The 25,836-nt window shown below is 38.6% G+C and overlaps 1 protein-coding gene across 1 annotated transcript in view; it reads right to left on the bottom strand.

The window, feature by feature from the left end:
* The window catches only part of myo10l3 (myosin X, like 3), a 68,532-nt gene that overhangs the window by 24,282 nt on the left and 18,414 nt on the right, over window positions 1-25,836 (bottom strand). Inside the window, exons 3-15 of the mRNA XM_034693108.1 lie at window positions 13,119-13,277; window positions 11,961-12,148; window positions 11,713-11,847; window positions 11,242-11,366; window positions 11,115-11,128; window positions 10,893-10,977; window positions 9,843-9,949; window positions 9,502-9,631; window positions 7,997-8,115; window positions 4,210-4,356; window positions 1,507-1,607; window positions 1,089-1,155; window positions 396-488 (exon numbers count right to left, since the gene is read on the bottom strand). Coding sequence (XP_034548999.1) covers window positions 396-488; window positions 1,089-1,155; window positions 1,507-1,607; window positions 4,210-4,356; window positions 7,997-8,115; window positions 9,502-9,631; window positions 9,843-9,949; window positions 10,893-10,977; window positions 11,115-11,128; window positions 11,242-11,366; window positions 11,713-11,847; window positions 11,961-12,148; window positions 13,119-13,277 — 1,470 coding nt within the window. The remainder of the gene's footprint in view (window positions 1-395; window positions 489-1,088; window positions 1,156-1,506; window positions 1,608-4,209; window positions 4,357-7,996; window positions 8,116-9,501; window positions 9,632-9,842; window positions 9,950-10,892; window positions 10,978-11,114; window positions 11,129-11,241; window positions 11,367-11,712; window positions 11,848-11,960; window positions 12,149-13,118; window positions 13,278-25,836) is intronic.

Consider the following 25,836-nt stretch of genomic DNA (forward strand, 5'->3'; position numbering starts at 1 on the left):
AGACACCTCAGGGAGAGGTCAGAGAGCTCTCATGTCTCATTCTGTATCTCTCCTGTGTGTTCTTTTCTCCTGCAAACAATACTGATCAGGCCTAGAGTATGGCAGATCACATTTCAGCATTGTTGCGTTTGCATGTGAGAGGTACTCAGAGGGGTGTACAAGTGCCCAAAAGATGTTGTAGTGTAATGCTGCAAGCAAGGAGCGATTCATCAGGTTTCAGTGTTTGAGGCTGTCTGAGGTAGAGGGCAGTGAGGGTGTATGTTACATTTATGGAGTTTGGGTGGAGGACTATTGGTCATTTTTGGGTCTTTATGAGTAGCTAGGAGGGATTCAAAGTGTGTACAGCTGCTTGTGTGAAACATGTATGTGCATTTCATGAGTGTGTGTGGACTCACTGCATGTCGGCTGTGTAGTTTCTCCAAAAGGGTGTAGTCTGTGCCTTTGGGGAAGCGACTCTCCTCATTGATAAGAGCCAACATGCCCAGTTTCTAAAGGGGAGAAAGAGAGTGAAACACGCTGCATTCATGATTGAACTAGTTACAATCACATTGGGGAACATCTGGCATCTTTTATTAAAACAATAACTATAGAAAACAGCACAGTAATTCATTCAATCTTTTTCTTTATCTTAAAAAAAAAAAAAGGGTTCACTTAGGAGGCACGATGTTTGGCAGCAATGCCTTGTACACAGTCAATCTAACACAGCTTACAATTACATTACAATTACACTGTATATGTAAGAAATAAAGCTCCTAGTGTAGTATTTTTCCTTCATGGTTTGACCCAGAAACGTCTCATTCATAAGCCTCTCTCTGCAGAGTCTCAACTCTAACCATCATTGTAGCTCTGGTGATAAAATAACACGATTGTCTTAATGCTTTACTTCGACCGTGCCTCCGACCGCTGCCTGGTGTACATTACTGAACACACAACATGCAAAATGAGACGATATAATGATAGAGTATGAGAGGGAGGTCAGAGTGAGCGCAGTGTGGCGTCTGGGTCAGCGTGCTCTGGCTGGTGGTTAGCGGCCGGTCCTGGTGGTGACTTCGCTCTCTCGGGGTCTGACTTTAACGACTGCCTGTTACCTTTTCTATGAGATCCAGACACTCTGCGTTATCCATCCAGTCTATGGCCTCCCACTGAATCCCCTCCCTGTCAGGACAAAGACACACAAATACACACACAGAGACGCAGCGTGTAAATATAAAAATATAAACAACTAGACAATGGCTGTATTGTCCAGCATGAGCATGTGATGAAATGAGCCATGTCCAAGCTGCTGGCTCATGATACAGGAAAACAACTGTCTGAGGGAGAAACTGAGCCGAAGCCAAACCTCTGGCAGTCTGCCTGTATCGCCCTGAGGAGGACCAACCCCACCCCCTTATCCCTATCTGTCTATGGGACAGTTGAAAAGTCTTGTTTTAATTCCAATTTTCCTTGAAATACAAGAATTATCTTAGAGAAATGTAAGTCTGCAAATGTTGTCAAAAGTGTCCTTACCTGTTGTACTCCAGCTGCTCTAGAGAGAAGATGTGCTTGTTGAAATACTCCTGCAGCTTCTCATTGGCGTAGTTGATATTAAACTGTTCAAACCGGTTCACCTGCACAACAGGAGAGAACAACTTCAAGTCCAACAGTTGTGCAGTGTAAGAATTCCCAATAAGACTTCTTTCAAACAGATCAAAACACTTGCCTTCCACATACCAATTGACTAAGTGGCCTAATGGTCTCTAATGCCCCTGTCTTTATGTCTTCATGCTATATCAGTGTGGAAAACTGATGATCATGAGCAGTAATTTGAAACTTTCTCAGTAAATTCAGATCAAAATTAAACTTCAGTGTTAAACTCTACACATACATCATTCTGCTCTGTACAGGTAAAAATCCAACACCTCATAATAAAACGCATTTAAGACAGCCATATTTTATCAGTTCTGGCTAACAATCTGCATATTCTCAAACCAATGTATTTCAGTATGAAGTTTATAAAAGCATAGTAGCTTTTGCCCAATGTTCCCTGCGAGCTGAGGAGAAGGAGGCAAGGACGACGTGCTGGTATTGAGGTGCAAGCTAAAAAAGACGACATCGACCTGTCCTTCCACCCACCGTTATGGGGAATGTAAGATCTATCTATGATCAGGTGGACAAGCTAACCCAGCACCAGAGTAGCATCATGCTAACAGAGCTAACACCGGACACAAATGCCACATTGGAAGGATTTCACCTGCTGTGGGTGGACAGGATACAGGAGAGCAAGACTGAACTAACTGGTGAAGAAGGCCAGCTCAGTCCTGGACCCTGTGGAGGTGGTGGCTGACAGGAGAATTATGGCCAAGCTGTCGTCTCTGATGGACTTTTCTTTCCTATATATATTCTTGTTGAAATTCTTGTACTGTACACCTTCTTGTTTGTTGCTTTAACTCCATGAATTTCCCCATTGTGGGACGAAAAAAGGAGTTTCTTATCTTATCTTATCTTATCTTAGTATATAGTAGTATAACATAGCAGTAACTGTATTGAGAATGTCTTGACTATATCAACTTTGAGGTGAAGATTCATTTTTGTCTTTCCTCTATTTTTGTAACTTTTTCTTGTTTTTCTTTTTTTATATTTTCGCTATTTTGGAACTACCTACTGTCTATATTTATTCTGTAATATTAACTTCTTTCATACAGTAGGTTTCCTTCTTTTTTTCTCCTTTATATGTCTATTTTCTGTTTATGTGTTTAAATCTGAAAAGCAAAATAAATCAACACTTTACTGCATGTCATCATCCCCCGCTTTCAACAATACTGAATGTCCTGTCTCTCCTCAGCTGTCCTTTCTAATGAAGTTAAGGTGTTAACTTCAATTCGGAAGCAGGACCACACCTAAACCACACCCTCATCACCTGACAAGCCTACTTAAACATAGCCAGCCTACTCCAACTGCTTGTCTGTGATTCTTCAACCCAACCTCCCTCACCTTTCTCTGCTTCAATTAACCTTTTTTCCTTATCCCCTTCTACTCAACTTGTGCTCGCTTCTTCCGTTCCTGTGTCTAATTCCAGGTACAGCCTGGGGTCAAGATCAGCTCGGCAGGATAACGCTGAGACAGAATCCCCATCCTGAGTCTCCTTCTGCTGGGCCACACGACGCACAACTAACTCATTAAATGTCAAACTTATATCCTTGTGTGGCGTGGTCCTTGCTAGTGAAATACAGGTAAAATTGCCCTAAAAAATCTTAAAGTTCCATTTATTTTGGGATTGTCCAAAACTTAGTGATTTTTGGAAAAACATCCAAAAAGAACTCCAACAAATCTTTGGTAAATCCTTCTCTCTTCATACTCGGCATAACCCCTGATAATATTAATGATGCAGACTTAATATCCTTACTAAGAATTTTGCTTTTAATAGCCAAAAAAACGATTACAATATCCCGGTTGAATCTGCTTCCTCCCAGCATTTTGCAATGCAGAGGCAGAGTTAAAGCTGTCCTTATAATGGAAAAAAATCACAGCAAGGTCACAGCTGAAGACAAACAAGTTTCTCAATACATGGGCACCAGTGATTCAGGCGATGCCTGAGCTCTCGTCACCTCTTGTTTTATTTATTTATTTGATCTGATTTATTGCTTTCAGTTCAGTTTTACCCTAAATACACTTTTGTAACTACAAATTATAAGCAATGAATCTATACTGTGAATTAAGATAAGAATATAGTGACGACGATTCTAGTTATAGGAAATTGTCTCATTAATATCTATAGATTAAGTGTAAAGGGAATACATCTCCTGTATGTGTGCTTGTTGTGTGTCAATTGGAAAAAAATATATAAATAAAAAGTAAAAAAAAAAAAAAAAAAGAAACTCTTAAAGTTGATCTGCTTCATCAGGAGTTTGTAATGTGGTTTGATCACCTCTCATTAACACAAACGCACAAAAAAAACAAAAACAAAACAACAGTATTCAGATTCCTTTTAGTCCACGTCTACTCAGCTACATCTGTCATCAAATATCTCACTGATGTGCTTATAAATCTGGTGCAGAAAAGTACATGACGTCACCTCTTTCCAAGTGATACCACACATTTGAACACAAACAGAAAAGAGTCAAACCCTGAACATGAACCAACTCAAACCTTGCTGACTCTCGGGAAGAAGCTGAAAGGTAAAATCAATATTTAGGGCTGGAGGAAAGAGAGCCTTAATGAGTGATCTTTCACCTCAAAGTTCTCAAAGCCGAAGATGTCCAGGATGCCGATGGACTTGAAGTTGTCTTTCCCTTTGATCTTCTGGTTGATCCTCATGATGATCCAGGAGAAACACTGAGAATAAAGCGCCATCGCAACCGAGTCCCTCGAGTCTACAGCCTGTAAACCAAGACACAGAGATATGGGATTACTATAGAAACCAATTCAGACATAAACATTATAGGACCAGAAACTATGTGGACTATATACATAACATATGTTTATCATCATATGCATTTCATCTTTTCTATCAGGCGGCTGTTTTAATGATGACATGTGGTGATGACAGGGTGTGTGAGGCCTCAGGTGAGTGTCTATTAAACAAACAGCGGTTTGGAGACAAAGGTGTGTTATGTCAGCGTCTGTCTGCTGCAGGCTGCAGGGGAGAAGTCTGTTTTCACAACAGACAGCGTCGCTAATCGCTGTCATATCTTCAAATATCTTATCTTATCTTGAAACACTGCGGGCTGAATTTTTTTTGTATTTCAGGAATCAAAACAAAGACAAGTCAGAGTGATGTACAAAAGTGCTCTCAGATGTGATTTCATCTGGGTGTATTCTTTTTTATAAGCCTGCACAGGGACGTGTCACCCACACGTTTGCACCTTTCTTCTCACTTCCAGCAGAGAAGGAAAAGGTCAGGTGTAATAGAGGAGGACAGAGGCAGTGGTGACAGGTGGAGGCATGACATTTTATACTTCTGCTCCACTAACCTACACTTCAGGATGAACTTTTAAAACTTACTTTTTCAATTCACAGCCCTTCTCTTTTCTTTTTTTTTCTTTTATTATTATTATTTTTTTTTACAAATACAGCTTTTCTTTGGTTCACTGTTAAAGATTTTTAAGTGTTATTGGTATTCATATTGTTAATGTATGCTATATCATCAGTACTGTGATCAGTATTATCACTGTCATTATTATCACAATTCTTATTTTATTATATTATATGTTGTATTTTATTTTACTTTATTTATTTATTTTATTTACACTACTTATATTATTCATTTACTTTTCTTCTGGTCCTGTCTCTTGGCTTATGTCTGTTCTTTAAAGTGTAATTCTAAAGAAGGGCCAGTAAATTTATATGACAAAAAAAATAAAAGTGATTTTAAAATTGAGATATTTGGATATACATTTTCATTTAGGAAAATTTGATCTGATTGTTATTTGATGTCTTTATTTCGAACATGTTAAAGTAAAATAGAAATAAAACAAAAAAAGCACACAAGTAGAAAAGAAGAACTAGTTATACAAAAGAAACAACATCAATCAGTTCCATTAGCAAACACTGACACATTTTACCTTACATGTGCAAAAAGGAGTAGGAAGAAGTTAAAACTTATCTAATCCTACCCCTTCTCACTAGATGTGTTAATGAAATCCTATTATCAGGTTGCTGTTTTTTGTGTGTTTTTTATTTTTTATTTACTTTATACGTATTTTGTTTTCCTAAAAAAGAAAGAAATATTCATGTTTTTAAGATGTATTGTAAAGTGTAATAATGACAAGATATCTCAATAAAAAGAGAATTACAAAAAAACAAAACAAATACAGTTTGTTGTTTCCATGTTTAGAGTGGGGTTGTACAGGAAAAAAATTCAGAGATATAAAACACAATGCTTTGCAAAGGAAGATATCTCTATGTGTATGTCTGCAATGCTATGTGTGTTGTTAAGAACCCTAAGAAGTGCAGTGCCAATAGTGAAGTTAGGCTCTTACACATTGCCACTTCAAGGCAGGATATTTGCTCCCCTGTTGTGCCTTGTCTGCAATGTGTAACGCACAGAGGCGTAAACGAGGGGCAAAGTCATTTTGCCTCTGATCTGCCCTCAGAGGTAGCAACAGAGCAACAACGGGGTGAAGAAGGTGGCAATGTGCAGTGTTGAATCCAGCAGGGTGGAACAATGCTGTGTGCATGTCTGAACGTGTGTGTGTACGTAGAGCTCCCGCTGGGTGTTTACATGCCATGCCACTTGCATTTCTGCAATGCCACACTCTGGGACACCAATATTACGCTGACGCAGAGTTCAATGTGTAAGAACAAAGGAGTGGTGACGCCAGCGTAGATTAAAGTCAAGTATGAACATCTGAAGATACGTCATTTTAAAGCAATATGCTAAAAGAGACCATGTGACATAACCAAACTCTTTAAAAAAGGATAGGGAGTGGGCTCTGACAACCCTTATTATACAAGCAATAATCTTTGGGGAGGCAGTGTGATGTGAATAAAAAGTTTAATCAGAGCACCATTTTAAATAAACATTTCTGACACTGATATGACATTCGGCATGATAAAATTCAGAATTCATTTAAACCTAGGGCCTCAAAATTATAAGATCATGTCATTTGCTAACTTTAAACAGTCCATATTGAACAGAAACTTTGATATAGATCACAAAACTAAAGGTGTATCACAAAGATGACACTATATTGATGTTTTCGTATAGTACCAATTACATTTGCTTGCCAGTCAACTTGCCAGTTATTGATTTAGGTTCCTGGATTATTAAGTCCCTTAGAGGTAGCTCTTGTAATTTACTTGAATTGTAAAACCCCACATAAGTCGAACAAATGAGGGAAACAAAGCATCTCCAATCATCGTTTGACTCAGATCTGATTTTCTTCAGCTGCTGTGAAGTCGGCCTTTTGGCCAGACACCACATGTGAACGACTACAAAAAAACTTGTGCTCGAGCCAGCTGCACTTCCTCCATAGGCATTGTACTTGAGTTGAAAACAAAACATAAGTGTGGCGGTGTGTGTACTGTATTTGGGGCAACAATGCTCCTGGGCTTTTGAGAAATCAATCACAGTCCCGTCACCTCTTGTAGCTAGCGGGTGTGAACGGAGCACTGGCGGCTCCAGGATCTCCGTCACACACAGGGGGTGAGAAGAATGGCTGTTTGTCCAGGAGAGTGGGGTGGATTCAGGGAGGAGGGGGGGGGGGGGACTAGTACTGGCAGAGTCGTGGGGTTGGTGACCCCTGGCCACTGTGAGAAGAAGCCTTTCTTACTGACTCCAGGACTGGAATAATGAACTCTATTAAGAAACGAGCTGCTTCAAAGGCCAGAAAGAACAAGCAGCAGCCGGGTCTTTGTCTGCTGATGAAAAGATTTCTTGTGATTTTGTGTCTGTGTGATAATAGTAAAGGTCCATTCTGCATATTCGCTCATATTTATGCGTGTGAGTGGGTGGGAAAGGCTCGATTTCAGAGCAGAAAGCACTGTGTCATGCGTCACAATGTTCTTATGGCGTGTGGTGAGAAGACTAACACACATGCTGGAATATCTACATTAATTACAGACCTGGTCATGGGCTATTGAAGCCGAGGAGTGAATTATCACGCCAGTGTCTCTGTGCCTGGCTGCACTGGCTGCAGAGGAGAAGACTCACTTCAGCCTCAGTCATTGGCTCTATTGTGCTTTTGACTCAGATCACTATCATGATGGCTTCATTGTGCCAGGAATCTGGCAGACAAAAAGCAGGAAATGGCTGGGAGTCACGCAAGGGATCTGGAGAGGCATGTAGGGGAGAGACGGAGAAAGGCTGTGTGTGTGAATGTGTGTGTTACCAGGACAGGGGCGAGAGAGGAGGGAGTACAGGGGGCAGTGAACAGACTTCTACTGTTTGTTTTGGTGTTTTTAATGCAGGGGGACAGATAGTGGACTTCTCAACAATCCCTGAAATCTGCAAAATAACAGCCAATGGAGAAAACTTTCAAGATGTTTGGTGTGATGGAAGGATTTGGGTGGTTTTTACCTGCTCCACAGTGAGAGGCGAGCAGATCTCCTCCCCTCTGAGGATCATGGAGCGCTGGGTCAACACCTCAGACAGCTGGAAAGAGTCCAAGCCGAGCAGCTCACTGACATTACTGACAACTGTAACACGCACACACACACACACACACACACACACACACACACACACACACACACACACACACACACACACACACACACACACACACATATAAATAAATGTACAAGATGTAGTTCAAGTGTAACTAATGCAGACTGTTCAGGACACTCTTACTGATGTCAAACAACAGATGTGACATACAAACTGTGGTTCTATACAGTGTGAATGAAACTCTACTCTCTGGGCTGTGCTGGATTCTGAGTCTGCAGTCACTGTAGTTCACTGGTTCTTTGGAAAAGAGGTCAGACACAGTGAACAAAGGAGCCTCAAGCTCATGTTACAGCCTGTTCAGAGTTCTGTCTGCTGCTGTAATGTCAATCAAAACTCAGAGGTATGAGAAATAGTGCTGCACAGTGGATCAGAATTAGTGTTTGGCTGCTTACCTGCTTTAGAGAATCTACAATAACCGACAGGAAGAATTACTGGTGACTTAAACTGGAACTGGCTTTACCACTGTAACCAAACTGGTTCCCATTAAAAACTGCATGAAAGATTGACTAAATGTTTTGATGCATATCTCATACAACTTGTACCTGCTTGTTTCAGAGCTTTACTATTCCTTTAGTAACATTTAATCAAACATATGCTTCTCTGAGATTGTTGTTAGGTTTAGTTCGCCTTTTAGAAATTACTAGATTAAGAAGTTTGATTGCCTCTTCAAGAAGAAAATATTTTGGGGTTGGAACTGTGTGCTTGTGACTGAAAAAAAGTCGAATGTTTTCTGTAAATACTTTCTTCCTTGAGCCAAAAAGGCAACTGGACTTGGCTAAAGATTTTAAAGATGTTTCACCTCTCGTTGAAAGACTTCTTCAGTTGTGAACTGACTGGTGGACGAGAGGTGAAACGTCATCAAGAACTTCATATTAGTCCAGTTTCCTTTTTGGATCAAGCTTTAAATCACCATAACCTGTATGACTGAGAATCATCACAGACATTCAAAATCATTTCTCTATTGTAACCCAAGCATGGTTTAAAATCTTGTTAATTTAATGTTGGGAAGGAGGGAAGTTAAAAATCAGCAAATATGAAAGTTTAAATGTTGCCGAGTTTTGTGCTTGCCTACTAACAAATTTCTCATTTTATGTGGTGTTCATGTGATCTCCTGTATGCTGACAAAAACTAGGATTAGGTGGTGAAATGACACTTACAAAATCTCTTAGAAAAAAAAAGTCCAAAACTGCAGATAGAAAACCCTCCCGGGATATGATATTTTGGCCAACCTTGTTTCTTTTAAACTTTCAACACTGCATAATAGATTGAGGATGTGCATAACACCTTTATCAGGATCTATCTAACCCACTGTATATTCTATCTGCTAGATATCATTCAATTTGTTCCTCTCTTACCTCCTTTGGAAGTAATCTGAGCTCCACCTGCAGTCATAAACTCAATGTTGCCCATCTGGAGGACAGCAGAGAGCAGCTTAAACACATCTCTGATCTCCTCCTCGGTGAATTCCATCACTTTCAGAGCCTCCTGCAACACAACAGGGACAACGTTAGACAACATGTCACTTAGAAGATAAGCAAACACAGGAGACTCATTAAGATATGACTGCAGTTGATGTAAGGGTTAAGTTTCCCAGAAGTGAAGTGTCTCTCTGATTAGGTGGTTTTTCATCATGCTAAATGGTAACAGCGCCCTCTGGAGGTACAACAAACCACTTACACTAAAATGATCATCTTACCATCACACTGTCGAAGAGCTGCTTGTCATCCAGACTGCTGTCCTGCACACAGCCTGACTGGCTCAGGTAGTGATATGACTCGGGATCCTCGGACAGAAGGTACATATCTGCAACACACATGAGGAAAACTCACTCTTAATATAACACTTAATTCCTCTAGGCCCAACTGTGTCAGAAATACAGCTGTAGATGGCTGAGTGTTTCAGATTTATCCTACATATCATGCTTCTTACTTTGTTGCATACAGAGCACAAACCTTTTGACATTATACAGACTTAAAACTAGTGATTACAGGTAGAGAAAATTACTGAAAAACTGAATTACTGGATACTGATTATAAGCTGCAAAAAGTACCAGAAAAAAAGGTCCATTGGTTCCTGCCCAATCAATCAATCAATCAATCAATCAATCAATCAATCAATCAATCAATCAATCAATCAATCAATCAATCAATCAATCAATCAATCAATCAATCAATCAATCAATCAATCAGGCTTTATTTGTATAGGACCTTTCATATAAATCAAATGCAACCCAAAGTGCTATACAGCGACTGAAAAACAAGAAAGAAGCAGAAATAAAACAATGGCAAGACGTATTAGGGGAAAATAATAATAAAAATAAAATAATAATAATAAAAAATAATATTAAAATAACATAAAATAAAATAAAGACTAATGCACACCAAAAATAAAATATGTGTAATTCAAATAAGTTAAAGCATCAAAATTAAGAATACAAATAGTTAAAATAAATAGATTTTAAAAAGGTAAGGATAAGAGTTGAAAATAAAACTAAGGCTAAAAATATCAATAAAACTGAGTAGATAAATAAAATAAATAAATAAAAAAAGAATAAGATAATGGGTAAAATTACTAAAATAATAAAGCAACATTAAAATCAATATTACAGTAAAAGGTAAGTAATAAAATTGTTAAACAATAACTATGTTTCTATCAAAGCCGTCTGAAAAAGAAACCTTCATGTGTGCACAAACAACATGTGTGACAGGTGTGTTTGAGTGTTCTTCGAAACTCTGCAAAAACCAACCTTGGTGATCCTTGTCTGCTCCTGCTAACAAAGAGTAGAAGATGTGGTAGTTCCTTTCTCCAGGGTTCTGTCGAACCACACGGTTCTTGGAGAGAGAAAATGGATAGAAGTTTTGAACCAAGTAAAATGAATCTCCCATGACTATGCATCCAAATATTGATTAAATAATAAACTTCCTGGTGACCCCTGTTGTTGACACTGAGTGCTTCAACACAAACTCACCTTTTCTAGCAAATCTGAGGATTCAGAGTCAAGGAAACAACCGGAAAATACACACAGTAGCTCTGAGCCAGTAATTATGATTTTCTGATTTCACTACAAAGTGTATTTATGAACTGTTGAAGGATACAGTCAATGATGCAGCCTCCCTGGATGTTTCCGTTCTGGGAAAAGTGGAGCTGGATAAACTTTCCAAAGCGGCTTGAGTTGTTGTTGTACACGGTTTTAGCATTCCCAAAGGCTTCCATGATGGGACTGGAGGCAAAAGAGGGCAGAAAAACGTCCAGGTCAAACCTTTACTGTCGAAGCCTAAACATGTCCCATGTCTGTTCAGCAGTTTATTTCATATTTTAAGATCAAGTGTTGTGCAGCTTTGGTGAAAACTCTTATGTTTAATTATTTATTTAAGTATCAATGTGCATTATAAACAACACACTCTTCATGCTACACACACTTAAACCTTTGTATAAGCTTAGCATGTAAAATTAAATACATTATGATCAAAATGAAAGACAAGCTAACAACACATGTTCTCTTAGTGTGCATAAAGGTTATGATTCATTAGAATAATGAACCAACCATCTGTTAATGAAAACAGTACCTGCTCTGGACGAGAGCCTGCTCCACCCGGGTAGTTCTCTCTGACAGAGGGGTGCCCGTTGAGTTTTGACTCATTACTGAGAGAAACTTCAGCAGCAGCTTGGTGCTCTCTGTCTTCCCTGCACCACTCTCCCCACTGGAGACAAAGACAGCAGTAGAAGCATTAAGCAGACATGTTAAACTCCGTTCATTTTATCCATCTATGTGGAGTTTCAAAGCTATATGTTTGTTAAAGATGAAGTTCCTCACCTGATGAGGACACACTGGCTGTCGTGTCTCTTCCACAGGCAGCGGTAACACTCATTGGCCACGGCAAAAATGTGAGGAGGCAGCTCCCCCATCTGGTGTTTGCTGTAGAGGTCGACTGCAGTGGCATCATACAGGCCTGATATCTGTTTATAGGGGTTTACTGCTGCTAGGATCGAACCTATGTTGGTCTGAGGGAAGTGAAAAAGCATACAGAAACACAAAGAAGGAAAAGGGGATAAAAGAAAAAAGAGAATGACAAAGATTATCAGTGAGATACAACAGAAAACACATAATGACAGAAAAATGCTTCGACTGGAATTTGCAGTTTCTAAATCTTGCCAGAAAACATCACTTCTTGCGTAATATTTCTTAAGAAGTTCAGCAGATTCCCCCGCTTTCCCATATCCTTCCTCTGACCCACTACCTGCAGTCAGTGATACTCTTAAACTCCTGCATACGGCCTAGTTTGCTCTGAGGCTGGTAATATTTTAAGATCTGCAGCTCCTGCCCGGATAATGCGCTTTGGGAAAAAGTGCCTCGCTAAAGTATGTTTATGGGTCATGATTCCACTATGATATCTCTTTCTCTGATGCCATGTAGACAGACGCACTGAATCTTCTTGGCTGAGATTAGAAGACAGGATTTTACCTTGAGTCTTCGGGAAAAGATTACTCTATAAAGCTCAGTGAGTTTTTCAAAGAAGACCTCCGTGACCTACGGTGGAAATAATCCTGAGAGTGAGACAGGGTCAAACAAACATATTTGAGTCTTGCTTTCTCAAAGGAAAATCTGGCCACAAATACTCTTAAGGGTATTCCAGGACTTGTTTGTTTTTGAAGTGTTCATGCCCTATATTGCCCCCTGAAAAACCCTAAGATCTGTGTGTGTGCTTGTTCTAATTTGCTTTGAAGCTTAGAAATGCATCAGAGAGAAAGAATGCGGCAGTACAAAAACAAGTAACACCAAAAAAACTCACACTTCCTGTTTTGGTTTTCAACAATTTCTGATTATTTATATTTTAAAATTTCAGTCCTGACATCTTTTTATCCCACTACTACAGGAACATGTAAAATACATCCGCCAATAACACAGATTCTTGATACATCATGGTGTCTCATGGTGAATGTGCTCAAAGATGATGATCATGTGGTGCCTTACATAGATGTTGTCTTTCTGATAGCGCATGAAAAGGTTGTGCATGATGGCGGCTTCATGAAGCTCTGCCAGCGTGGACATGTCCTCGACGCCTTGGATGCTGCTGGGGTGCATCGGGTACACCATCTCCCTGTTCAGCTCTGCTCTCTGTAGGTAGATCACCTGGAACACAAAACCCACATGAACGTTAGATTTCACAATCCTGTGTATCAGTGTTTGAGTTGAAAAATGTTATCTGAGCCAGCAGCCTGCAAAGCCAGAAAGCAGAGACATATTTGAGTGTTGGAAACAGTTAATGTTTGGCATTTTGATTGGATGATTAATTGATTTATCAAGCTGGAGACCTGGCTTTCAATCATATAATCAATGTCATTAGTAAACAATAACTTAAACAGCAGCCACTCTCATTAAATATCCATCCATTCATCATCTGTACCGCTTATCTCATTTGTGGTGTGGGGTTGTGCGCCGGCCTGGAGGCATTGTAAGCTTTCATCTAGCGAGGGGCAAGATACACCCTGGACTAGTCCCCAGCCTATCAAAGGGCTGATGCATAGAAATAAACAACCAGTCACACTCACATGCACATCAACAGGCATTTCAACGTAGAGATACCAATTAAGCTAACAAGCATGTGTTTGAACTGTGGAGGAAAGCAACTGTGCCCGAAGAGAACCCATGAATGAAAAGGGAAAACATGCAAACGCCACGAAGGACCCCGAGGCCGAGACTCAAACCAAGAACCTTTTTGCTGCAATGCGACTATGCTAGCCACGACACCACCGTGCAGCCTTCTCATTCAATTAATTAATAGTGAATTGTTTACAATTGACCAACTGATCATTAAACACTTGATTCATGCTGGCAAGGGATCAGAGAACCAGAGGCCTCTGCTACTCTTTGCAAAAATAGATTCCTTAAACAAAGTTAACACAGGGAAAAGCACCTCCCTAACCCTGGGGGACAAGTTTACACAGATCTGAATCAAAATGCTGGTGCACCACCAGCGTGGATGGCAAGCCAAACCAAGCGATGAAACCGTAATAATTGAATTTACATTCACAGATTGAGTCCCTGATGTGTCCCTGCTGCTGAAATACCAGGGAGGTAAGGCAGTGATACTGTACCAATACCAAGAGGAAGGTAATACCAGCTTACTCATGCCTCAACATGTCTCCTTGAAATGTTCACTTTCTTTATCAGTGTGTGACAAACATAGTAACCACGGTGTTATTATGGCATTCAAGGTGCTTTTTTATAGTAATACTTTAATTGAACCCGAAAAAGGGGAAGGGAAGGAGAAAGAAATAAGGAAGGAAGGATGAATCTGCTTCTATAGTAGCACTGACACGGTCTCACAAACCCACAGACAGTCAGGCAGACTTTCTGTCTATCACAACTCTAATGGAAGAGACATGAAACAAGAGAGCAGACAGACTACAACTATGTTGGTTACTTGATGGGAAGCTGTGTTCAAGATCGATACATCATGGCGAGGAGAAGGGGTTGCGGTATCCCAGTGCATTACTGCTGGTTATACTGCAGTATTCAAATGTGTCCCAGCTGGGAGCAGACGCTGGTTTTTCTCCAATACTGCTGAGTCAGGACAAATAAAGCTAAGGATTGAGTTCAGTTGAAGGTTGGAGGTTGAATCTACAAAGATACCACTGAATATTTAATGTTGTGAATAAAGTGCTTCATGTAAAATATCACAATTAAAGCTGTATTTTGTATTTTGGAGGAAACTGAATGCCATGATAACGTCACAGTTAACCCTCCTGTTATGTTGCGGGTCAAATTGACCCTTTTTAAAGTCTATTTTAGGCAATATATACCTTCCAAGCCAGCTAAATGCAGCATAAAAATCTGGGCAGCATGTGACAGAAGAGGTGTCGTGTTAATTTATCAACATCACTTCATAAAAAATTCAAAAATTCAAAATTTAAAATAAAATAAACAAAAATCTATGTCATGTAAAACTATTGTATTTATATTTAGGGCTTTCCAATGTACATTAAAAAAAAGTTTTAACATTAATTTTAATGAAAATGAGTGAGTTATCCTCATTGAACCATGATCTGTGAGAATTAAAGAACACCAATGGACCAAATCTTGATTTAAATGGTTATGAAAATTGAATATGCCCCGGGTCAAATTAACCCAGGAACATTATTGCTGTTCCAGAGAAGCTAACATAACAGAAGGGTTAATGAAGCAGTCAGTGGCACTGTGTTGTTTCCTCCTGTCTAGATCCTTGCTCGTGTTGTATTTACTATTAAATTGTATTGTATTAAGTGTCTGCTAAATGAAACTGTAACATTGTAACATTTTAACAAGCTCAGCTGTAATCTCACTGACTAAAAAAAAAACATTCAAGGTAAAAACAAGCAATGCTGACCTCGTTAGTGTTCTTTTCTAACCAATTAAGTTGAATATTTACTTTCCTCGTAGGGAATATCTGACATTTTTGCCACAAAATGCTACACCATGTTCACAAGCTAGCTGCAAACTGTGCCTGTCTGCTGTCTGGAACTTGAAATAAACAAGCTTCTAGTGGGTTAGAAAAACATCTGTTTAATGCAAATTAAAAAAGGTTTCAGGGCACTGGGACTAAATCAAAAAGTAAAGTTGTGTGCTGTAAAACCAAAACAACAAGTTGAAAGATGCTAAAATACACTGGTGAAACTTGTATGTATGTAACATGCAAACTTCTATTTTTATGCATTTGTACCCAACAGACAGGTCCTTAAGTTAAAGCTCTGTAACTGCAGAGACCAACATTTACTTTAGAGGGCATCTGTGTCTCATCCTTCACAACATAAAATAAAAAAGCTACAAAGGAGATACAACTGCTGTAAGTCAGACTGTATTTATAAATCATTGCAATGATATATGTGTGTATGTCATCCTTTCCGCTTTTGGCATTACAGTGAGTGAAGAAACCCTGTATAAGAGTGTGGGTACAAAGCCTTGTCACTATGCTAAACTGACTCTTGTCTGGCAGCCATGTTGGCTGTTAGTGAATGGGTGTATGCTTAGAAAGCAGCACAATAGCAGTGCAGTCATCAGTGCATTGCTACATGCTGTTGTGGTACTAAAGGTTTAGAAAAGCTTCACCCTTTCACCTTGGGGGTAAGCAGCACTTGCAGTGATGTCATTCATAGAGCAGAAGCTGGTAGATTTACATCCAGATGTCCCTTTAACATTTAGCTTTAACTCCACCCTCTCCTCTCAGGGAAATTGGCCCTGATTCACCAAACAGGGCCTTACTGACCAATATATTTAACAAGCTTTGTAGTTGTTTTACAGCCTTCATCGTGTTATCATTTCAAATTCAATGACATCATACACTTAGTGTGATTAATGTAATTACAAACAGCTGGGCTCGGGTGTATCACTGCCCATAGTGTCATCACAACATCTTTTTCTCTATTTAAAGATGTTCAAAAACCATTGTTAATACTTCATTCTAATATAATGTAATGTAATGTAATATAATATAATATAATATAATATAATATAATATAATATAATATAATATAATATATGCCTTCATTAATGTCTCAGTATACTGGCAAAACATTTGTGAAAAACGACCTACACACCTTTGTGTGTTTCTCACAAAAAGGGCTATAGAAATGTGTTGTTTATAATTTCCTTTATTTTTATAATATTGCTTTCTAAGAGTTCATTTGCAAAAACAGTTAAATCACTTTTGAAAAATTTAAAAAATGTTTCAAAAAACATACTTTTTCTAATACTAGCTTTTGGTATGATCAATCAACTGAGGTTGGCTGGCTTTTACGAAGTCAATATTACTTTACTAATCAGATATATCTTCAAAATGTAACTTTATTAGAATCTATATCAAAAAGATATATTTTTTTTGAACATTTATAAAAACTAAGTTATCTGTTTTGGCAAATGAACTCTTCTCATCTTCAACTAAAACAATAAACCTTGAACAGTTTGGAGGGAAAACACTGATTTGTGACATGTAGCTAAGTGTGACTTATACTCACAGCTAGCAGTGCACTGTTCTTTGCTGCTCTAAAAGTTACTAGAGACAGCTTTATTATTAATCATTATTGCTGTCTAGGACCCTTTTTTGGGGGAAAGAACAGCAAGTAGATTTTAGTGTATCTAACAATTTTTTATCTCAAAACAGTGTATTGACTGGGATACAAGCTAGACGTATTTATGGCTAAGTATCAAACTGAAGTATCAGATAAATATCAGACATTTCTCTTCGTCATGTTTTTAGCAAAAACAACTCTAAATCGTTTTTTTCTTCCCATTCTGTAAACAGTGGGACATGTAAAGAATAGTCAGAGTACAGACATGATCATCTAATGGCTACTAAATTTGCCAACATTAACCACTGTAAGCTAGTGACGTAGCAGGCAGACAAGAGGCTGCAGTAGCTAAAACCCTAGGCTGTATTGTAATGAGTGAGTTTTAATTTGTTACGAAATGGGTTCAACTTTTTATTAATTCACCATTTTAAAATGTGTTGTGTCTTTATTCAAAATAAATAAAGTGTTGTTTTAGAAGATACACAAGAATCAGTATGAATCAAGCGGCAACCTCCAGTCTCAAACTATGAAGCCCATGCGGAAGTGTTATAAACTGCAGTTCATCGAGAATCCGCTTGAGGCTGGCTGCAGAAACACCGGAAACCACGTAGACACCAATTCAAAAAAGACGATCTTTACAGCATTAATAAACATGCTTACAGCCTGGTTCAAAAAACAGCTTGCCTCTACTAATATCTCTATCGGCACACACTGTACGGGGGGTGAATTTCTCTATAACACAACGGTTCAGAAGATATTAAGATTACCAGTTTTTTTCCCAAATAAGGACATGACTGATTTGACTGACAGTCGGGAACACATAGCTGTTGGCTAGGAGGCTCAAACTCCACCTCTTTACGTCACACTATGCCTGGTTGAGTTGCGCATTACCGATATGGCTGCCGCCGCTGCCTGGCTTCAAAACAGCATTCAGGAACAGATGGGTGACATCACGGATACTACGTCCATTATTTATACGGTCTATGGTATGAAGCTGTCAGCATTTGTTATGTACATGGTAATGAATGTGGTAATACTTACTTGTTTTTCATATTTTCTTTCCTATTTTTTAAAATGAAAAGAAAATTATTGCAAGCATCTTAAACCATCTTTTTCCATTTAATATGAAAATATGTGCAGAAATAAGAAATAAGTACCCGCCTCTCAGGTCTGAATTCACTGGAGAGAAATTGTGTCCAACACTCGATCACACACACCAAAGATATTATAGAAAAATCTTCATATTCTGTCAGCATTCTTTACATTCCTCTGCACAAGTTCAAAGTTACTCTGAGGTGGCTTGGTGCAAAGCTAATACGGGTTAACAATGACAGCTCCATGTTGCACTCTCAATTTCAGTACGCACCTCAAGTTTCACAGCAGGAAAACAAATATAGCGGCTTCAGTCAAACACACACTGAAGCTCTGTACTTGAATTCACTCTGACCAAAACACAACACAAGAGAGGAATTGTCTCTCCATATTCTCATTTGTGTGAATGTGTGTTGTTAGTCTGTCTCTTCGTATGAGTTGACCTTTGATTTTGATCTTCTATGGATAATTCTCTGCTCAGATTTCACAGGGAGCCTCAGGGTGTTTCATGCTGAAAAAACATCAGAGATGCTCCGAGAAATCTGAGCTGGAGTTTCCAAAGAGGTTTAACATTCCTCTGTTTTTCCCCTCTGTGGTCTTCTTCTATTGTTTATTTCATTCCTGTGAGATAAACCACTGAGGTCTGATATCACAGTCACAGCACTCCGCATTAATATCTGTTTGTCTTAACAAATTCATTTCCCAACAATCTACTGACGAAACATGAGAAAACTTAGATGGATAACAAGTGCATAAAGTTTGAGACAATGGTTAATGTTCTTTACTTCCCTCATTTCAATCCTTAGAAGACGCAATAATGTTCTGTCCAATATAACAATTAGACAAACAGAGCATTGTTCCTACAGGAGCTGTAAAAACATTAATAGTGTTACCAGCAAAAGATTACAACTCTCCAGTGCTCTCCCCGTCAGACCTCACAGTGATGTAACACTGTGCGTGTCTGTCTGCCGTTATTGATTTCCAACTTCCAATAAACAAATGACCTCACAGCCTAGTGCTCTGAAACTCAAAATCAAAACAAACAAACAAAACCAATTCAACCTAATGATCTTGAACATGATTTGAAGGTGAAGTTTTATTTGGGTTCCTGATTTCAGTTAGTGGATGTCACACAGACACTGAAATGCACATAGAGGTGCTGCATCATCACCACTAATGATCTGAGTGACGTAATGATGTAATTTAATGCCACTTATACAACCAGTGGTGCTGGATTAATATGTAACAAAGATCTTTATCCAAATCAATACTGTGCAAATGGAACCAAGTGTTGACACTATAGGGGCTATAGGCACTCATGCATTACACAGCTTCTAGTGCTTCACTGTTTTTCTACAGCAAGTTTATGGAAGACTTACTTTACAGTTTAAAACTATTACAAATAGCTTCATCTCCTCCAATTTCTTTCCAGTCCTATCTCTCAATAAAAGTATAAAAGCCAAAAAAATAAACCTCAAAAGAAAATTTTGAGGTGCATCATAAAACTTGAAATATGATAAAAGAGGTCGAACTGTAGAGTAGCTGAAAACCTACAACAAGTAAGAATGGGAAAACATTTCCTTTGTTGAAATGTGTTGCACCATCAGATTTAAAATGCTCATATGATCTTCAAAAAATATTGAAATGTCTCAGTTTTAACATTTTTCATGTTGTCTCTGCTCTATTTTCAAATAAAGTGCAGTGTCAACATTTTGCATTTACTTCTATTTGTACTTAAATTTTACAAAGCAGCCCAACACTTTTGGAAGTGGCGTCGTTTAAGCGACACCTGAAACTATATATATATATATATTTATTTATTTAATTGAGTCTTTGATTTTGTTTTTTCTTTAAACGACTGGGGACAACAGGTAGTTTTGACTGGTATATCCTTTCTTTGTTTCTATCTTTGGTTTATTTCTTCCTTCCTTTCCTACTTAAACTGCCAAAATCATGATTTGTACTCTTGACAGGACTGCAATATGGTGCACAGTCTGCTGTTCTGTCAAAGAAAAGCATTCAGAAAGATAACTTGATTCTATTTATCATATGTTATCCTTAAGACATGTTATTTGTATTAGGAATGAGTAAAATGTTAGTTTTTTCACTTTTCTTCTTTTTATTTCTTTACTATTATTATTATTATTTTCTACATTATTCTTCCATTTTTCCTGTACTATTATAATCAGTTTTTAATTTGTCTTAACTGAACATTTCTTTGGGCTGTCAGTTGGTCAATTCCTATAAAATTTGACATATTGTTCTGAATATTTAGGAAGTTCTAGCTCGATTATCCTTTCTTATTCATACTGATTAACAACCGGTTAGTTAAAATGTTGTTTTCAGTCACTTACTTTGAAAGTCAAATTGCCCTCTTGAATACAAATGCATCAAATTGAGACAAAATGCAATTTTCCTGACTGAAGCTTCTGCATGTTGAACTCTGTTGCAGCTGTGACGCTCTCCCCTTTTGTTTCCTCGGGGTGAAACCACACCCTGCTGCTGCTGCTTTGTTCAAGCAACTCCACTGAATATTCACACATCAGGGCGGAGCAGCTCTGAGGCTCAGTGGACCCTCACTGGCAGATATATTCAGGCCTTTAGAAATGACACATGTGCACAAACAAAATCACAGGCCTGTGCACACAAACACTGTCTTGTTTATCACTGTCTGTTTCAGCCTCTTGATTTTTTTTTACCCTCTCTCTCTGTCTGAGTCTGACTCTTTCTTTCTTACAGTGAATCCATCTGCTGAGAACGGATCCCACCCAGACCCTGGAGACATGGAGGGGGGGGGGGGGCAGCGGGGGGTCATGTGGTGATAGGCTTATTAAAGAGAAAAATAGGTTTTTACATTAATTTTGCTCAAGAATCCAACCAAATCTACACTGATCATTCCCAAACTTGGAGTTCAGAAACCAAAATCAGAAAAACAACAGTTTGAAAAAAAACAGAGATGCTCTCAATAACATCAGTGTGAACATGTTATTCCTATGAGAACATTCATGAATGCACATTGCTCACATAGAGAGTCACATAATGACTCCATTGACCAATAACCTAGAAAGACTGAGGGGCCATCAATGACCTATTTAAAACCTCCGACACAAACTCTGCAGGCTAAAGCCAACTTCAGAGGCCACACTTTGTTAGAGTTGAGTCTCTTCTGTTTCACTCAGTCTAAAGACAATTTGTTGACAGCAGATACCCCAAGAGAAATCCAAAAGGGAACGGGTCATTGCTAATGCATGTAAATAAATCTGCCAAATATTAAGAGTTTGGTGAATCAAATGTAAGACAATGGGGGTGTAGATTCACTTTTGCGTCATGTAATTGCTTGTTATGTTTAAGCAACAGATACATATACATATCCTCAGCTTAGTATCACATGACAAGTATTTTTCAGGGTGTCAGCCAACATATACTGTATTTTGGGGATAGTTTGTTTTTTGGGGTGGAGTTGTATGAGGTGCTCATCAATAATAGATGTATTACCCACAGGAGGAAACTGGGCTGATGCTAAGCTATGAACTGCTATAGAGAGGAAAGATATTTTTCAGCGCATTACTTAGCCACCAGAAAGCCTGTTGTTTGTTTTTTTTGTTTGGTTATATGTTTTGTTTCTTTCAGATCACAGACCCAGACAGCTGATCAGTGGGATGCAAGGAGAGGAACAAGGATGTGTGGTGTAAAAAATCCGTCCTAAAAGTAGGTGGCTTTCTTTTTTTTAGAGCTATATTTATGGCCTTTTTGCCTTTATTAGATAGTACAGCTGAAGAGAGACAGGAAATCTGGGGAGTAAGGAGCAGGGAAAGACATGCAGGAAATGGTCGACCGGCAGGGAATCGAACCGGCGACCCCTGCGACGAGGACTGTAGCCTCTGTATGAGGGGCGCTTAGACCGCTAGGCCACCAGCGCCCCAGTAAGTGGCTTTCTGACAAAAAGTAAATCACTAAAAAATGTATTTATATATCATAAAATACACCAACATTTATATTGCGACCAGGCTATCTTAGAACTAGCAGGCGCCCCATGTACAGAGGCTACAATCCTCGTTGCACTGATCATACCTTGGTCTAGGCAGGATTTTTTGTGCATGTTGTTGTCCCTCTACACCTTCCTGTGTTTTTCAAAATTAAGGCAAAAAGTCTTAAGAGAGACATAATAATAAAAATAAATACATTTAATGAATAAAAAAAAGAAATAATAATGATAATGAGAAAAAAAATTGCTAAACATGTGCTGTTTACTTGCCCAAACTGTGCAGGTTGTCCACTTGATTTCTCAACAATTGGAATGAGTCACCAGGGATTTCCTTTAGGTAATACACTTACTGATGACGAGTACCTCATACAACCTCACATTAAAAAAAAATCGGAACTTTCCCTTTAAATACTGACAATGAATAATGAAAATGAAATAAAACAATGTACAAAATAAAAAGAGATTCCAAACACGACATACAGTAATATTATATTCCACATGTGTAAAATGATAGATGAATAACAGGGTTCGTGGGCCTCATACTAACAGATCAAGATCAATATAATGTTCAGTGAGAGAAAGATGACATCATCACAAGCAGCAGCTATTTAATTCAGGTGACAGAGCCTCTTCCTGCCTTTCTTTACATGTTGGTCCCTCGGGGAATAACTCACACACTGTTAATCCAGCTGGTGCCATCTGGCCACAGAGAATACACACACACACACGCACGCACGCACGCACGCACGCACGCACGCACGCACGCACGCACGCACGCACACACACACACACACACACACACACACACACACACACACACACACACACACACACACACACACACACACACATACACACACACACACACACAAATTAATCAGACATTCAGCTCTCAGCTTGTGTGTGTCTGCTTTTTCCTTTTTTTCACACAGGTTTGTGTTGTTCTGGGATGAGACAGTGATGGATGCTGATATGATGGTTGATATGACAGCAGCCAGGTCAGCCCGTTACAGCTGAGGCCGTGCGTCTTGAGTCTGCAAGCTGAGCACTTTGGCACAGAGCAGCACCTCAGTGTGAGCGCTGAAGCAATGGATAATAGTGTATCCAAACCGCCCTGAGGGGAAAATTCTGCCACTATACATTAACTAAAACCACCTTTGACACAGCACATGAGCTGAGAGACACTAGGATACAGAGGACGGCAGACAGAGTGACGGCACACACACGTCACAACAATAACATACTTTAGGAGCTAGGTTTAAATAAAGATTATATGACTGAATCAGGAAATGCAAGGGGATCAAATAAGGTCAGGCAACGACCCCGAGGGTGGAGACGATCTCTTTCTCAATCCCACATTCCTGTCATTCTGGCTGAACAGTCTTATGATTTGGACACAGATGAGACATCCATATGCCTGGCCTGATGACCAGATGAGCTTACATGTGAAGATCATATGAGACAGGTCAGCGCCAGTTCAACATCATGATCCTGCCCACAGTCACAGGAATGTAAACCAAATGTTATTTTTTTAAATCCCAGTCAAGGCGTTGCAAGTTATTGCAATGGGGAGCAACACCCTGCAGTTTTCTCCATTCACACCAATATGATTAATAAAAAAAGCAGGGTCTGATTCCTTTCTTAAACTCCGACCTAGCTGTAAATCCTTCTTAGCTGTGATAGATGGTGATTCCATCATTACGAGTCATCCCTGCCCCTCCGACCACACATGGTCAACTCCTCACTCTGCAGGAATCCTCACCGCTGACCAGAGAAACATCAAACCAGTATGCTCAGGATGCGGGCACATGGAAGGGATGAGTTCATATGTTCCATCTCACACATCTTTTATAGCTCTCTGGTATTAACAGGCCACCTCTGCAAACTGCAAGTGAAATGTGTTACACTACCAACCTGAACGAGATTGAAGCAAATTAACATCCTGATGAAAAGGAGACTATGCAGCATCATATTGAGATTTTTAAACGTAAACTAAAAATTTATTTATTCAGCCTGGCTTTTATGTAGGGTTTAACAATTTTATTACTTACCTTTTACTGTAATATTGATTTAAATGTTGCTTTATTATTTTAGTAATTTTAACCGTTACCTTATTTTATTTTTATGTATTTATTCATTAATTGATTTATTTTATTTATCTACTCAGTTTTATTGATATCTTTAGCCTTCGTAGTCTTAATTTTGATGCTTTAACTTATTTTAATTAACACATATTTTATTGTTGGTGTGCATTAGTCTCTATTTTATTTTCTTGTATTTTTATTTTTATTTTTATTATTATTATTATTATTATTATTATTATTATTATTATTATCATTTTCCCCTAGTATGTCTTGCCAGTGTTTTATTTCTGCGTTTTTCTTGTTTTTCAATCGCTGTAAAGCACTTTGGGTTGCATTTGATTTGTATGAAAGATGCTATATAAATAAAGCATGACTGACTGACTGATCATAGCTAAAGGCCTTTAATTTCCACCACCACCCAAAATCACATGCCACTTCTTTTGGTGTGAACAGTCGAAATTTTAATTCAGACTATTCGATGTGTCTAGAGATAAAAAAACACAGCTAAGCTAACAGTCAAAATCTAGCACTGACAAAAACCGGATCACAGAGTCTGGTCAGTGATGGTTTGCATTGCTCTGGTTGAGTGATTATATGTCAATTTAACGTGTACAACCTAATTACAACTTTATCTTCATTTACTAGATCAAAATACTACCAACCCACACCACATTATTGGATGCCATCTGTCATCTGTGCTTGTTTACACCGAGGTGGTAAAGTATTACAGCATTATGGCAGCAGTCATTAACCAGAGCTACAGCATTGGTTGGTGAAGGCTGCTGCACATTAGACGACATATGACCATGCCTACAATTTAATACATAATATTTTGTTTAACCAACTAGTTATGGTGCTGACTGTTGAAAGTAGCAACTTTTAATTGTTTAGTTGACTAAACACACATCCCTACATTGGAGAAGTTGACAAAAAAGTGAATGTCTTTAGTTAAAGAGGGATCAAATGTTTTCAAACTTAACAACTTTTGTGGTAGCTCAGCTGGCAGCGCCATTTCTGGGCATCCTGTGTCCACCACAGAATGTTGGACAGATTTAAACTTTTAACTTGAAACTGCTCTGTTTAGTCTTTTTTTTAAACTGATTTATTAACAAGACCATTTGTTTAAAAGAGAAGAAGACCTCTGTGGATAATCCAGCATCTGGTTCAAACCTTTAGAATGATGGTAACAACGAGAATCCTTACCCAAAGAGCTACAATAATTAGTGAATTTTTAATTTTTAATTTAAAAAACAGTAACAAACACAACCTTAGCAATGTGTGAAACTATAATTTGGTGCCTTATAACTTTCCTGTTTCTGCATGCATCCAAATTACAGAGGCAAAGTCAACAACTCAGTGCCCCAGGTCCAATTGTAATCCTCACTCTTTGCATCAATGTTTCATCCCCCTCTGGTCTTTCTAGTTCCCAATTAACAAACGCCAAAAGCCAAAAGAAACTTCAAAGTTTTGCTGATGAACCATCT

Source organism: Notolabrus celidotus, chromosome 10, assembly GCF_009762535.1.
Source record: "Notolabrus celidotus isolate fNotCel1 chromosome 10, fNotCel1.pri, whole genome shotgun sequence".
Classification (NCBI taxonomy): Eukaryota; Metazoa; Chordata; class Actinopteri; order Labriformes; family Labridae; genus Notolabrus; species Notolabrus celidotus.